Source organism: Neolamprologus brichardi, chromosome 9, assembly GCF_056152115.1.
Source record: "Neolamprologus brichardi isolate AB-2024 chromosome 9, ASM5615211v1, whole genome shotgun sequence".
In the NCBI taxonomy this organism is placed as follows: Eukaryota; Metazoa; Chordata; class Actinopteri; order Cichliformes; family Cichlidae; genus Neolamprologus; species Neolamprologus brichardi.
This window is the reverse complement of record NC_142112.1, coordinates 14,080,548-14,096,377: the sequence shown is the minus strand read 5'-3', so window position 1 is coordinate 14,096,377 and position 15,830 is coordinate 14,080,548. Positions and strand designations below refer to the sequence as shown.

General features: G+C 37.2%; 1 protein-coding gene across 1 annotated transcript; it reads right to left on the bottom strand.

Moving 5' to 3' along the window:
• Window positions 1-5,500: 5,500 nt before the first annotated feature.
• LOC148101226 (uncharacterized) lies at window positions 5,501-12,189 on the bottom strand. Its single transcript, XM_087845484.1, has 7 exons — window positions 12,147-12,189; window positions 11,935-11,970; window positions 11,525-11,845; window positions 10,654-10,947; window positions 9,874-10,197; window positions 5,752-5,877; window positions 5,501-5,658 (listed from the first exon to the last, which is right to left on the bottom strand). The coding sequence occupies exons 1-7, from the start codon at window positions 12,187-12,189 to the stop codon at window positions 5,501-5,503; spliced, it is 1,302 nt and encodes a 433-aa protein (XP_087701610.1).
• Window positions 12,190-15,830: the final 3,641 nt, after the last annotated feature.

Sequence of the window (15,830 nt, the reverse complement as noted above, 5' to 3'; positions counted from 1 at the left end):
TTATTCTCTCTTTTTTGGCTTTCTTTCCTTGCTTCACATAAACAAGACTTTATTCATAAAGCAGATCTTATCCAGTCTTAAAGAGCTCACACATTCATACAGTGCTTTTTCCTCTCACACACTCACAAACTGGTGATTTGTCTGTAGCAACTGTGTTGCTTTCAGTCTGTGTTGTATATTTAACCTCTTCATATGTTCTAATATTGTAGCTTTATCTTCTATCCATCCATTTTTTTCCACTTATTCAGTCCAGAGTCGCAGAAGCCCAGCTGTGACACACCCTGGATGAGTCACCAATCTGTCACAGGGCTAATACATAAAGGCAGACATCTATTCACACCTACAGGAAATTTAGAATCAACAGTTAATCTAACCCCATGCATGTCTTTGGACCACCAGAAGAAGCCAGAGTACCCCGTGAGAGCATGCAAACTGCATGCAGACTAGATTCAAATCCAGGATCTGTAGTATCAACCACCGCACTACCCTCGTTTTAGCATTCAGTGGAAAATGATCCTTATTGCCTATGTTAGGTTAGGTAAATCCAGATCACATAAAGTTATTCAAGCTAAACTGAACTTGCATCGTAGGCTCTGAAATAGTTTGGACAAGTGACACTACATTAAAACCCAGTTATGCAACGAAATCCAAATTTCTGGTACATAAGAAGAGAGATTCTTTGGATTCAAGGCAAGCAATGTCAACCAAGAAGAGATGCAAAGGGTGCACAGCGCAGCACAACTAACCTGTTCAACCGCCACAGCCTGCAGTATAATGAATGAAGGCTAAAAATAATAATGCAGTGGTTGCTAATGTGAATCACCCAACATTAACTTAGACGCCCATAAAAGGAAGCCTGTGCAGCATGTCATCCATACAGCTCACAAAGACTGAACTCTTCCTACTGCAAAGAACAATGTGCAATGTACACGAACACAGTGTACAGTCGAGTCCTAATAGCACTTACATTCTTTAGGTCTATGCCTGTAACACTCTGCCTATTGCCTTCATATTAAATAATTTTTTGAATAATAATTTTTAAAAATATTTCGTCACGTCATTATGTGGGCCAAAAGTAGAGCTGACATGGGCCGCGAGATTGAGACAGAAACATAAGAGTCTCTTAATGCGTGTTTTGTTCTGGCGTGGAATTACCAAAAATAGAGAGGGGACAACCTAACATATGTAACAGGAAAAGACCGCCGTGTAATCATTTATTTCAACAAAGTAACTGTATTCTAAATACCACCTTTTTAAACGGGAACTGTAACGGAATGCAGTTACTCATATTTTGTATTTTAAATACGTAACACCGGTACGTATATTCCGTTACTCCCCAACACTGATCATACACACTACCATCGAGTACTTTTCTGTGAGTGAAATACTTGATATTTTGCTTCTAGGAGCTGCACTAGTGTCAGGTGAATAAACCTCTTATTAGTCTGCAAAGAAGTTGTAATTAACAGGAAGGAAGCACAGTGTCAAGTGTATATTTTATTTTTTATTGTAACAGATATGCTGAATTTAAATGAATGAAGAGGACCAATTTGTACAGATGTCACAGATGAAAATGTGAATATTTGCTCTTACACAGACTGGAATCATGCTTTCCTTTATTTCCCTCTTCAGAAATATGTTTCATTGTTTCGTTGTGTTAAGAGATTTTGTCCACATAACTCACTTTGCAGGATGAAAATAACAATGGAAGAATTATTGTTATATATTTTTTTATGCCTGACAAAAATTTCAAACTTCCAAATTCCTGCATCCTCATCTGTCTGAAAACAATTTCTTTGTTCCCACACTTTGCCTCATGCTTTCATTTTCCATGTTGTGGTTCTCAGAGACTTCTTTTGTTCTCTTCTTTTCTTCTCTTCCATCTAGTTCGAATTGCACTTTCAACAGAGGAAGAGCTCAACCGATGAATGCACACTGTATTACTTTCACTGTATACAATACATGCTAAAAGTTGGTTGTTGGTTTGTTTTTATCAAGCTAGTTAACACAGACTTATGAATCATTCATGCATTGAGAATGAACTAGTGTTGTGTATTCACAGAACAAGAAACAGCTTTAAATTGTTTTATTAAACAGTTACTAGCAGCTTTTTACAAAAACACAATTTGTCACAGTTTCTTTGGTTGAATCTATGAAAAATGCCAAAGATAACTAGAACATTAAACAGTTTTGTTTTGTTTTTTGCATCAAAAACGTGATTCTAAAAGAGCTGCTGTGTTCAAACTGGATGTCACAGAACATGGAGTGTTCAGGTAACAGGACCCCAAAGCAGACTCAGCACACTGCAGCTCAGAACTATGTACAAGTTTTTATTGAACTGAAGAATCTTTTAACAACGTTAAGGAAACGAAAAACTAAGGCTCATGCCACGGGGGAAATGAGGAGCGTGGAGCCCAGGAGCACCGCAATCGGGACCGTGGGGAAACTGCAACAGAAAGGGGAGACACAGTTAACAGCACGCAGATTGTCAAGAAATAAACAGCTAGACTTCATAAGTTGCCGAGGCTTACAGGTAGAGCAGGACCGTGGAGCTTGGAGGGGAGAGATGCCCATGAAGGGAATCCTAGGGAGGGAGGGAGGCAGTCAGGCAGGACGACAGGCAGGCCACAGGCTTCCACGCCGAATGCTGGTCACACTGGGAGGAGACTTACAGACTGGCAAGGAGAAGCCGTCAGAGCTGGCTGAAGTAGTCCTCCGGTGATTGCCTCAGATGAGACGCAGGTGGTTTGGAGGCGGCCCAGCCCGAGGGTGTGGCCACCACAGCCTCCCACGGCTCCCTGGATGCCGAGCCACGGGCCGTGAGACTGGACAAGTTGAGGACAAAAACACTATATGGCTGAAGAGTTACCTCACAGCCAAAGAAGAGTTTTGAATGTCCTTCAAGAATATTTTGCAACACATTTAGCTTCATACTGGGGAAATATTCCCGATGACTACTTAAACAAATGATAAGAAAGCTGTCTAAGAGAGTTCAGGTTGTGTTGAAGAATAAAGGTATTCAAGCTTGATAGAACTGTAGAAACTCTGTTTTTGCCTTGTAGACTATATTTCAATGCATGTTTGCACAGTCTAAGAAATCGCTGCACCTACTTCCCATTTTATCAACAAAATATTGAAAAATGAAGAGTGGTTCCAGACTTTGGCACAGTATTGTAGGACACTGAAAACTCCTCCTGCTTGTAGATGTCTAGTATTATGTGTAAGTAACTAATTCACAGTAGGATGACTGACACCAGATTCTGACTGTCATGCCTCTGTTTGTTGGTCATTGAGCCTCCAAGCTAAAACAAACCATCCAACCAATAGAGGTTACTGGTCACTGGTTTGTTATGTTGACTTCCTGTAATTTCCTTCTACCTTACCTGTCCATTAGAGAAATATAGTTTAGCTAACAAAAAAAGAAGTAAGGAATCAGTAGATCAGTCAGTTTAAATGTCTCTATTGCTTTATAGAGACATTTAAATCTCATTTGTAAATATTTTGGTTAAGCACAAACATATCTTTATCTGATATGGCCAGTCACAAATCAGACAAATACAGTATATTAAAAGTATAAAAGAGGAATCAAAACATCATCAAACTGTTTACTTTATAGAGATACTGGACAGCAATTAACAAATAATTAAAATGAGCACAAGTAATGATTGAGGTACGAATTAGCAAAGTTTGGCACTATGAGCCGATGCACAGCAACGTCTCAGTCTATAGTAAAACATAAGCTCAGCAGACCAGTCAGTGTGAAATGACGACAAACTTACTCAAAAGCAAAGACTTGTCCCAAAAACATGTGCAAATGTTTCAGGCACTCAGATCAGACCTCTGATACGTTCAAATTTTCCACGAAGAGTGTACATTTATCAGTAAACTAAGAACAAATGCAGGAAACAAAACATTCACGATCTTTTCACTTCTCAGATTTTACATCTCTAATTACTTTCCTCCTCTCTTTGGTGCATCTTAGAGCTCCCACCAGTCAAGCAAACACAGGAGAGAAGCAGCTAACATGACACATCACTGCTTCATAGTTGTTATTTTAAAGCCATAAATGTAAGGCATGCGTCAACTCTATCATGACCTCAAATGAGCAGAAGTGAGGTCTAGACAAATGACATTATATAAAAAATATATAGGAAAGTGTGAGTAAAATAAATGCAGAGAGTCTGTGTCTATAGAGCAGTGTTTCTCAACCACTGCTGCCATGGAAGATTATCCAAATTCACCTGATTGGTACTCTGAGCGAGCGGAGCATTGTGACAGGCAGAACAGGACCCATGCTTACATGTGTGTTTTATCTGTCGCATGATTAATGAGATTGTTGTGTAAACACTGAGTTAATAAAAGAACTGTGAAAGGGGGCCGGAGTTGGAGTCCTCTGAGGCTGGGTGCTGAACTTACACGAATAAGTCTGAGTCAGCGGGGTCTATAAGTGTAGACCTAACAGTTACATTCTCTTCCACTTGAGGGCAGTATAGCTTCTTGGTCAAATTCAGTAAGCAGCAGGTATTAGCGGTGGATAATAGCTGCTGGATTTTCTGAAATACCTCCCCTGCTACCTGAGCGATATTAGTTATTGTAGAATTTCATTTGTTTGTTGTTAATTCTTTCACAGCATTTTGCATGCTGGAATATTTTGTGCTCCCTAAAAACTAATTTACATTTTTGTTTGAATGTTTTAGTTAACAAAAAGGAATGTGAAAATCATCCAGGCTTTTCATATTTCTTTACAGGGACACAGACAAAATAACTACAATAATAGAAATAAATACATAGGTGAGTGTGTTACAGCTAAGCTTTGTGTTTTTTATTAATGAAGATTTTCTTAAGGCTGCAAAGCCACCTGTTCCACTTTCCTTTAATATAAAAAAAGAAATGGTCAAAACCAACACTTGTTCCTGCACACATAATTTACACTGACTGCTAAAATAAGCATGATTTGTAATAACTCAACTGGGTTAACTTATTTATCTACTCATATTTTGGGAAAACTACAAAGAAGCAAAAAGCAGTAATTTGAATTTTTCAAAGACAGGAAAGAGGTGGTTTGATGCCAGGAAAGGAGAAGCTATTAGTTAAAAGGTGCCATAATGCACACAGGCTTGTGTGTATCTGTTTGTGTATATCTGTTGAAATATGTGGTTAATACTGAGCAACATCTCATGCTAAGTTGGCTAAAGATGTATTCTACATGATGAAGACTGAGACTGTATGTATGTAACAGTCAGACAGGTGAGTGGCCTGAATGATAAATACAGGTGTGTGCTGTAGGTCACTGTATTATGGATAGTAGCAGCTATATTGTGCAATTAATTTCCAAATACTCCAAGAAGTTTTTTTTGTTTTTGTTTTTTTTTACTAATAATCAAAAAGACAAATCTTTTTCAGGCTTCACAATAAAAACAACTTTACTTTATGTATTATTTTACTCTACACTTTAAAAAAATGTAAGTACAATATATGTTCAGCTCAATTTAGACTAAAATCACTTCTGGGATTTTATCTCTTTCTCTTCTGTTTCTTCTTTCTCTGCTCCTTCCGGTTGTTTGGTAAAATTCCTGTAGGTGTTCAGTGTCTCAACATTCATATAGATCCTCTCCTCGTCACTGACGTCATCTTCTTCATTGCAGGTTTTTGGAGTGACTGAAACAGAGCAGAGCAGATTCTTCTAGACATCATGATCTAAACAAAGCTGCTGTTTCATCTAATATATTGTTTGTTTTGGTGAGCACTGACCTCTGCTGTGGATGTGGGCCTGCTGTGTTTGCCTCCTTCTCCTGAGCACCAGTAAGACCACCAACAAGACCAGCAGGAGCAACAGGACCACACGAACTACAGACGAGACCAGCAGCATCCGAGGAACTAAGAGAGAAAAGGTTTTAGTCAAATATGAACAGTGATGGAAATAACGGCGTTACAAGTAACGGCGTTAATAACGGCGTTAATAACGGCGTTACTTTTTTCAGTAACAAGTAATCTAACGAATTACTATTCCTATCGTTACAACGCTGTTACAGTTACTAACAAGAAAATGCGGTCCGTTACTATTTTTCAACAAACAGACGGTTGAAGCTGTGTTCAGCTTACTGTATCTTATATCAGTTGCACGGAAGTAGCTGAAAGTAATCTGGACACTGCAGCTTTAAGCACCTGCGCGCGCTCCCGCGGACGGTAATCACGATCACTGTCTACCACAACACCTGGAGCTAAGGTGGCAAAACAATCACATGAGTGCTGCTGTTTGACTGAGGAAGAATAAAGTAGTCGTGGTAAGCCAATCACATGACCACTTAAAGACAAAGCAACAAGGTGATATTTACCAGTTTATAAACTGTGTTGATAGGCCACGTAAAACCATGATACCATGAGTCATGATAAACAATATATACGTGTTTTCTCCTTAATAGTTTCGTCACGTTTACTGTCTAAGGACAGCGCTGCGAGCACTCTCTGCTTATGAGCAAAAAAACCAAAACAAAACAAAAAACCCAGAAGTTTTAGGAGTGACGGAGAGAGAGAGAGAGAGAGAGAGAGAGAGACGTTTAGCGTGTTTGGAGTGTGTAGTTAATGTGTTGTCTTGTGTAGTTAGTGTGTAGTGTTGTGGATAGTTTTGTGTTGTGTGTCAGAACAATGAGGTGACTGCTGTCTCCAGGTAGAAACAGGAGCAGTGACACACCTGCTGCTGTCAGACCTGCAGGTATCAGGCTGTGATGTTCTCCTTTATAGTGGACAGAAATATTTGGATATTTATTTACATTTATTTACATATTATTGAATTTACATCTTATTGAATGCAGAACAGCTGATTGTTCTGTAAATAGTTTGAAATGGTTATTTAAAAAATCAAGGTAAAAAGTTAATGGATGCAAATAACGTTGTTGTTTGCAAAACTTGTGCATAGGATTTTAAAATTGACAATTTATATTTGCATTTAAAGTTATGAAATATAATTCATTAAACATGTTTGTGGTTGTTACAGTAAAAAATATAACTTTTTCTACTCTGATTTTGTTTTTTTGTCTGATTTTAGATCAATTGTGTTAATACAGTATGTCAAAATGAAAACATAACTGTAAATTCAGACACGTGAGGTTGTGCTGAAAAGGATGATACCAAACAAGGCAAAGTAAATAGTTTTTAAAGGTGAAATGTAAAGGTCAAATCAAAAGTGGTTAAAAATGGCCAATTATACCCTGGACCCCAGAGGGTTAAAAGTTGTTTTTTTTTTTAAAGTAACGCAATAGTTACTTTTCAAGTAATTAATTACTTGTAGAATATTGTAACTCAGTTACTTTTTTGAAGAAGTAACTAGTAACTATAATTCATTACTTTTTCAAAGTAACTTGCCCAACACTGAATATGAACGATAGAAAGTGGTTCTGCATGAATTATTGGGACTTTCCATTTCCTTTGAAATTATGGTTTTACATAGTAAGGAGGCTGTTTTTTGGCAAACGTGTGTTAGTTGGTAGAGTCCAAGACACACTACAGACAGGTCACTGGATGAATCTACAGTAGTATAGAGCTTTTTATTCATTGTTTAGAATGACATTTGTATCTAACATGCATGTTTGGACTGTTCGAGGGAGCTGGAGCACCCACAGAAAATGATACACAGGCAGGTGCTAAATGCAAACACAATTAGCTCAGGTAACAAACACACTCAAACCCAACCCAACCCTATATTATTATTACTATTATTATCCTACTATTTTTGCAGTTTTTACATCCTATGTATGGTGATACATTACAGTGATTTTTTAACCAGAAGCAAAACAACGCTCTACCCCAGTTGTGTGTGGCAATTAGTTTGGCAGGAGCATGAAAATCAAGAGCTTTATTTTTTTTATGACTTTTTATTTAGATTCTGTGAAACTGCGTTGGATTAATCTTGTAAGACTCCCACATTTAAATCAAATCAGTAATTTTCAAAGCATTTATGAAAGCTTTAGCCAAGTAAAAGTATTAAACCTACTTACCAGTTTAAGGATTTAAGCATGAACTCTTTTATAATGCAAAACATTCTTGTCATAAAGGGATGAATGTGTCAAAAGGCAAAAGCATGCCACAAATGTAAACCAAATGCAATCAGTGCACTTTTGGGTAAGTGAAATAACCCTCCTGTTGTCAGCACTTATAGCTTATATATAACTGTTAACAGTTGATGTGGATTCATAGAGGCATCTGCAAGAGCTAAAAAAATTTGTCTTAGTTTACGTAGACCTAAAAGCACATGAACTGAACACCCCCCCCCCCCCCCCCAAAAGAAAACAAACACAAGTACAATAGAGAGAGAGCACTGATCAAATTTTTGTTGATGCCAAACCTGTACAGTGAGAGACTCCAGACTCCAACATGTTTATCAAAGGACTGCTGTAGTGAGAAGGGGTTTTTTTTTGTGCATAAATGTATTTTTTAGCACTCTATTGAGTCACCTGTGCCCATCTGCTTTTGCTTCCCTTTCTACTTTTAAAATTAGAAATTTAAAACAGGCACTATTCTGGTATAGTTCAAACATTCAGCTGTACAGGTATTTCTAAATGTGAATGTTGGTGTCCTGAGTAATTATCAGCCTATTTTAAAACTGTCATTCTTTGTTAAAGTTTTAGAAAAAGATGTTTTAAATCAACTCTTGTCTTTCCTAGATGAGAACAACATTTAGAGGACCTTTCTGCAACTTCTGCATGTCCATTTCAAAATTTGGAGAGGTAAATGTGAAAAGAACACAGTAGACCGGCATGTCTATTACATGCTTTGCCATGGAGAGGACAATGAACAAGATCATCCTCTCTACTTAGTGTGGCAGGAGCAGAGGTGGAGGCCTAAGCAATTGGTGGAGAACTAAACGAAAGGAGCAAAAAAGCAAAAGTGTGGAACAACAGCTGTAACAGGCAAACAAAGACCATACTAACATACTAGCATAAGCACCTCCGTGTCCTGTCAGACATCCCTGCAGCATAAAACCTGCTACAGAGTTTAACAATGGCCTGTTTTTAGGCCTGTTCCTTTTCTCTGCACATCTCTTTTCACAGCTATGTAGATAACTTACAATTATATTTACCGTAGATTTTGGAAATCTTTACTCTGTGTGAAAGCTCAGTGACTGAATATTTTATATCAAAAGTTTGAATGTGTCATAGTTTCTTACAATTAAACAACATATTTTGTTTGTCCCTGAAGTTGTAGCTCGGACATTAAACCCCTTTTTAGTGCAAAACACAACTTAAAAAGTTTAGGGTAATCTTTGACATGTTTAAAGCCATAGATACTCTTTTTCTTGTAGGTTTTTCAAGATCTTTAAGGTCTGCACTCCAAACCCTCTTAACAAAAAGTGGGTCACACTTCTGCTGTAGTTGTAGGGAGACTCTGGAATGATCTCTCAAGTGAGCTCAGACATGCATTAACTGTGACTGTTTATAAATTTAAAATGAATACTTTTTTTCTTTTGTCAGTCATTCGGTAACAAGGTCTAAATCAGCAGCCATGCACAAGCAGCAGCACAGAGCAGGTAGTGGGCAGGAGGAGGAAGAGAAGAGCAACAGCCACACCTACTAGGTCAGCGCGACAACAACTGAAACAGCAGATGGAGGTGTATAGTTGAAGTTTGGGAACCTATGTTTTTTAATTTATTTTCTGTCTTGTTTTGTAAAGCATTTGGTTTAAATGTGCTTTATGAATCAAATTGACTTACTTAAGCATACATTTATGTGAACAAATGAGACTCCTTTGTACAGATACACTGTGTAAAGAGTTAGAGAATATAGTAGCCACAGTGTGCACATCACACATAGCTACACTGTCACTGTGGGCTATATGCTGTTCTGTTATTTAAAAAGATAAATTCAAAACTATACTTACATTTAATGATGACAGTAATGGGTGCTGTTGCAGTAGAACTGAATGTCTGTGTGGACACTGTGACTTCATACACACAGCTGTAGTTGCCTTGGTGTTCATACTCAGCTACAGGGAAACTAAAGGAGGCTGAGTTGTTGACTGCTGGCTCGCTGTCTGTGATGTTGGAGTCAGAGAAGATGAGGAAGAAATGTCCACTGGAAAATGTGGAGTTATCAGAGCAGGTGAAGACAAAACTGTAACCCCTGGTGATCTCTGCACCTTCAGGACCCCAGACCAGACCTGCACCAGGAGAGGTCAGGGAGATGCTGGGTGTCTGCAGTCTCACTGGGGAATAAAAGGTACCAGGATTAAGAAGGGAGCAGAATCAAACACAACACTTAGTTTCTTGTTTACACATCCAGCAGTTATGGAGCAACATTAACATTTTTGTTATTCTTCTTGTGATTTGATGAATGAAAGAGTGAACAATTCACTCTTTTAGATCTTTGCAAACTTCAGATTTGATTCTTTTGTTGCTAAACGCTCCACAGTCTTCAAAAACTAACTTCTAATGCTGTCTGCTTGCTCCTTGCTACAGTGAGCCTTGAGAGCATTTAGTGAAAATTGAAGATACACAAAGTTAATAAAAACTATAGAGTTACAGATTCAGCCTTTAATACATTGTTATTATATACAACAATTAAATATGTTTAAAACTACGATTGAAAAACTCTTTCAATTACTTTGTTACAGTTTAACAAAACCAAAGGATCTATGATAAAAATGATTTGGTTTTCTTACCCGAAACAGAGAGTCTGACCGAATCACTTAATGGGGAACTGAATTCACCACTTGGGCCTCTTTTCTTATACTGACACTGGTACAATCCCTCGTTATCAAAGTCCACATTAGGAATTTTGAAGGTAGCAGAGTTTGTGTTGGAGGTTTGTCTCCTTCTGAATGAACCCTGAATTTGACTCAGAGTGAACGATCCACCTAAAACCTGAGTTGAGACTGAACATGTGATTTCAACAGTCTGACCCCAGGTCACCTCACCAACAGGGTAAATGGAGATACTGGGGTTCGGAAAACTCACTGAAAAAATATCAACATATGAAAGCATTATCTCACCAGGTTACTGATTCTGTTACTGAAAGAAGAGAATGAAACAAATTTTAACACCACATATTTTTAGGATCTTTGGGATGACATGATGATTATTTTTTTTAAGAAGAAGTCTTTAAATCAGTCTTTAAGTGGCATTTAAATGAGGAGTTATTTACAGGCCTTCATAGTAACATCATTAAATTTGGTGTGTTTAATTCCCTCTGAAGTGGAAGTTGCTGTGTGCCCAAACTTGAATTAGAGGAAATCACCTTTAAAGATATGTATTTTCACACTGTTTAAAAATGTTTAACTAAGAAACTGGATTGGTTAAAATAATATATTTCAATGATCTAAATGAGATGTTATCTAGTTAAATATGCACTAAACTGCAGACATGTTTAAAAGACAAAGTGTAGTAAAACAAGACTTTTTAACATCTTTTCAAAACTGGGAAAGTAAAATATGATGGAATAAAAAGAAACCAGAATCTAAGTATTGATTAGTACATGAAAAAAAGTTATTATGAAGTGATAAAACCATAAACTTCATGCAAAGGTTTTCTTACCTGAACAGACGACGCCAGCATCCTGACCATGGTTACAGTAAGTGTAACTAAGTGGGGTGGCGTAAAAACAATTATCTAGAGAAGTTTCACTTCCCGAACAGCCCACATTACTGCGGACGGCATTTCCTCTACCTTGATCGAAATGATTGGACCACTGGGCCTGCAGCGCTATCCCACAGCTCAGCTCTCTACAGACCACCTCTGCATCTTTTAAGTCCCAGTCATCATCACAGACTGTTCCCCAGGAGTAACGTAAAGAGTTATAGATTTCAACTCTTCCAGAGCACCGAGTGGACCCAGATCCAGCTAATCTAATCAGACCTATGAGGAAAAAGACAATATGAACTATATTGCAAAAAAGCATTTAAACTGAAAAAAAAGGTAAGTATGACAGGTTAGAACAGACTGACCTGCAGAAGGTGAAGGTGACACCACGAGATAAGCAACTATGGGAAAATGAAAACATCAAATATGGTCACAACAGTTATTCAGGCTAAAAATACTGTAAGAAAAGTTGTTGTAAAGTCATGGCATCTTAAAGTGATAAGCGTGTCTGAAATACTTTTTAATACTGTCTCTACAATAAAGAAAAGCATTAAACATTAATGAAAATCTGTTTTACCGAGCATCAATAAGTGAAGCGCTCTCTTCTCTCTGCCCTCCATGACTGAGGAGAAAGGCTGCTGCTTCATGTCATTTATCAGAACAGAAAATTGAACTAAAACCTGTGGTTTACAAAAACACTTCACATTGGTTATCCTTCTGAAACACTTCTCCTTTTGATTTCTCTCTTTCTTTTTTTCTTACATGAAAGTAACAGAGCACTAATACTGAACAACTCTGAACTTTAGAGCATCAAAAGCAAACTGCAGCAGTCAAATAACACATTTACCGGTCCGGGGCTTAAAAATACATACAAACCTTTCCCTTTATATGGACCTGAACTTTTTTTATGTACATCTGTGTGCATATATGTGCATCAAAACTTTTGAGGTATTATGTCTAAGAAAATTGAATGTTGGCATTACTATCTCTGCCTGAAAAAGAAAAAAAAAGAAAATGAAAAATTTAGGAAAAACATATGAAATAAAGAATACAGTGATAGACAAACAAAGAAACAAAGAAACAAAAAACTAACTAATAAGAACATTTCATCCTGGTGTTTTCAAGCAATGTTTGAGCATTTTACATGATTTTATTTTTCTATCCCCCAGCCCCCTCCCAGGTGTGAGGTTTACATATTGCAGCTGGTAAGCTGAAACCCAACCCTCTTTAATTCATTAGGTGACTGAAAACAACACGTGTTTCCATATAATAAACACTCATAACTCAAACGTGATCTTTAATTCATTAAAGGGTTTGATAACAGTTTTGCTTCTGTATATTCAGGAAAATGTCAAAGAAGTAAAGACGATCAGTGTTGGTTTTTCACAGAAAGTTCACAGACAGGAGGTGGTTTAGTGCCAGGAAAGGAGAAGCTAGCGGTTAAAGTTTCATAGTGCAGCTACTTTAGTGTGCACGTGTATATGGATGTGTATATACTTTTATGCAGGGGCGATTTTAGCCCATTTTTGGGGGTGCTGAAGCACCAATCCGTCCTACTCTGTGGTAAAATCAGTGACATTTGACTGTCCTGTTGCTCGCATTGAAATGTATATAGCCTATTTAAAATATGAAACTTAAAATTATCTGTAGCCTGCTGTTGTTACCACTGTCCTGTTTGAAAAGGAATGAGAGAAGCTGGTTATTTTGTCATATGTGCCGATATTAAACCCAAGGTACTTACTAGCTAACTGACTGGATTCCCATTAACCTCATAACTGTTGTGTGTGTGTGTGTGTGTGTGTGTGTGTGTGTGTGTGTGTGTGTGTACAGAGAGACAGCCAGGTTCATAATGGATATAAGGAAGTTTTTTCAAAAAAAGGAGCCACATTCAGGTAAAAGTGTAAAATCAAATGATCCGTCAATCAAGAATAATGTTGGATCAGTGTTTCAATGTTTATATCTTTTATTAGATGTTCATGTGGTTTGGTTATTTGCCTTTTGGTTGAAAGTACACTGAGAGATGACTTTTATTAGTGATTTCAATAGTATTTTTTTCATATTAATTTAAATTTTTCATCTAATACAATCTATTTGTGTATGATTGTCAGTCCAAAGAAGGAGAGAGGAAAGAGGGGAATGTGAGAAGAAAGTACAAGGTCAGGAAGAACCAGGTAAGAAAACAGACAGGGAACAGTGACAGGCAAAACAGAAACTGTTAAACTGCTTGACAGAGTTGACCACCAAACAGTGATAGATTTGCCAACCTCAAGGTGAGTTGACATAGGTTAAAATAAAAGAAAAAAATCTGCAGCGCCATATTAGTATCTGCAGTAAAGATCTTTTCATACATTGTAAACATTGTACCATAGGCAAAGTTGCCTCCATTTTTATAATTTGTTTAGTTAATAATTTGTACATTTAAAGGACTCTTCTATTTTTGGAGTGTATTTTTATGTATCTGTATTATATTATACATACACATTAAAAGTGAATCTCTGTCCAAATAATGCAGTCAGTTTAGTTTTTACTCACTGTGAGCATCATTCATTATTCTTCCCCAGTAATTAAGGTTAGGATATGTATTTTTTTTATTGCAATCCATTCTTTTGCAGTAGTAATCTCTTGCAGCATTTAAATAACCTTTATCAGATGTGATGGTTTTGTTACAAACTTTTCAAAAATGTGTTTTGCTTTTCTTTCACAAATGTGGGGATTCGATTATTTATTTTTTTTAGAATTGAATATTGATTTATTCATTAGCATTCAAATATCTAAGTGAAAACAGAATAAAGATCTACCACAAAGCAGGAAACCACGAGACAAGGCTAATCAAAAGGTATTGGCTGAAGCATATGCTTATTAAATTGTGTTAAAATGTACAAAACAGTGATCTCATGTTTTGTGACGAGGACCCAGGCAGAGAGACTTGATGAATTTAAGAATCTTATGATTTAATAAAGAAATTTGCAGACTTGCACAGAGAGGGTAAATTATGATGACTGATAACGGAGACGAAGACAACAGACGATGAGGACAGGGAGGAACATGGGTTTAAATGCACCAAGGAGACAGTCAGAGAGAACTCGGGACAACTGGAGACATTTAAGGATGCAGGGACTGACAGAGATGGGAAAGAAGTCTCATCGTGACGAATAAAGTTTATCTTGCCTGGCTGGGCAGCTCTCTGGGTGCTCAGCACCCCCAAAGCTCTGATGCTAGAATCGCCCCTGCTTTTATGTATCTGGCTAATGATGAAGAGCAAGATGACCAACTGAATTTCTGTTGACCATTGATGGACACATATATATCTGTACACTGAGACACACTTATAGTAAATATGATGACACTTTACAAAAGTAAAGACACAGTTCCTAAAATACAAGTTGACAGCCTAGTAAAGAACTCTGTCGAGCCAGCTCAGGTTGTCATGTCATGGGTCTTAGAAACAGAGTTTTGTGGAATTATGGATTATTATTTTTACTGTTATTGTGGTTTTATGATTTATGCTTCTGGTTCCTCTTTATGTTAGAGAAATGTATTTAACCTGTATTGTCAATATTTCTCTTTGCATTTTGTTTATTATAACTCCCCTGTGTCCTCTGTATATGTTTATTCTGTCTCTTAGGTTTAGTATTGCAGGCGCTCTTTTGAATTAGATTCTTTATGAGACTGTTTCTTAGTAAGCACCTAGTTTACTATTTGTAACAGTTGTAGTTCCTTGTTGTTTTTGAGTTTTAGATGTCTTTCTTTTCTTTCCTTTCTTATTTTATTGTTTTTTTTTTATTTTTTATTGTTGTTGTTTGAGTTTGTTCTCTTTTATATTCCTTGAAATACTGAGTCTTCAGTTTTTTTGTTGGTTTCAGTTACTGATGACGTGTAGAGTTTGTGTTAGTTCCCACTGTGTTCCCTTTCTGTTCCTCCATCTGTCTCATCTCTCTGTTGTCTTTATTAGTTTCCTTGTCTCTGTCTTTATGTGTGGTGTCTCTGTCCACGCCACAGTATAATAGAGGTGGTTCATGCATCTTATCAGTGCCTTCTGTACACCTCGCTGCATTATACTTATTTCCATGTTGAACAGCCTAATAATGTTTTTGTCTTACTTTACTCTAGTTCAGGGGTGGCCAAACTTTTTGGCTCAGGGGCCACACTGACTTTTGAAATAAAAAAAAAATGGGCCAGGCGAGGGCCAGATGCTACATATCAAACAAAACAATAAGGCATTATATGGAATATGTAAAATTAAAGATCATTTTTTGAGTTA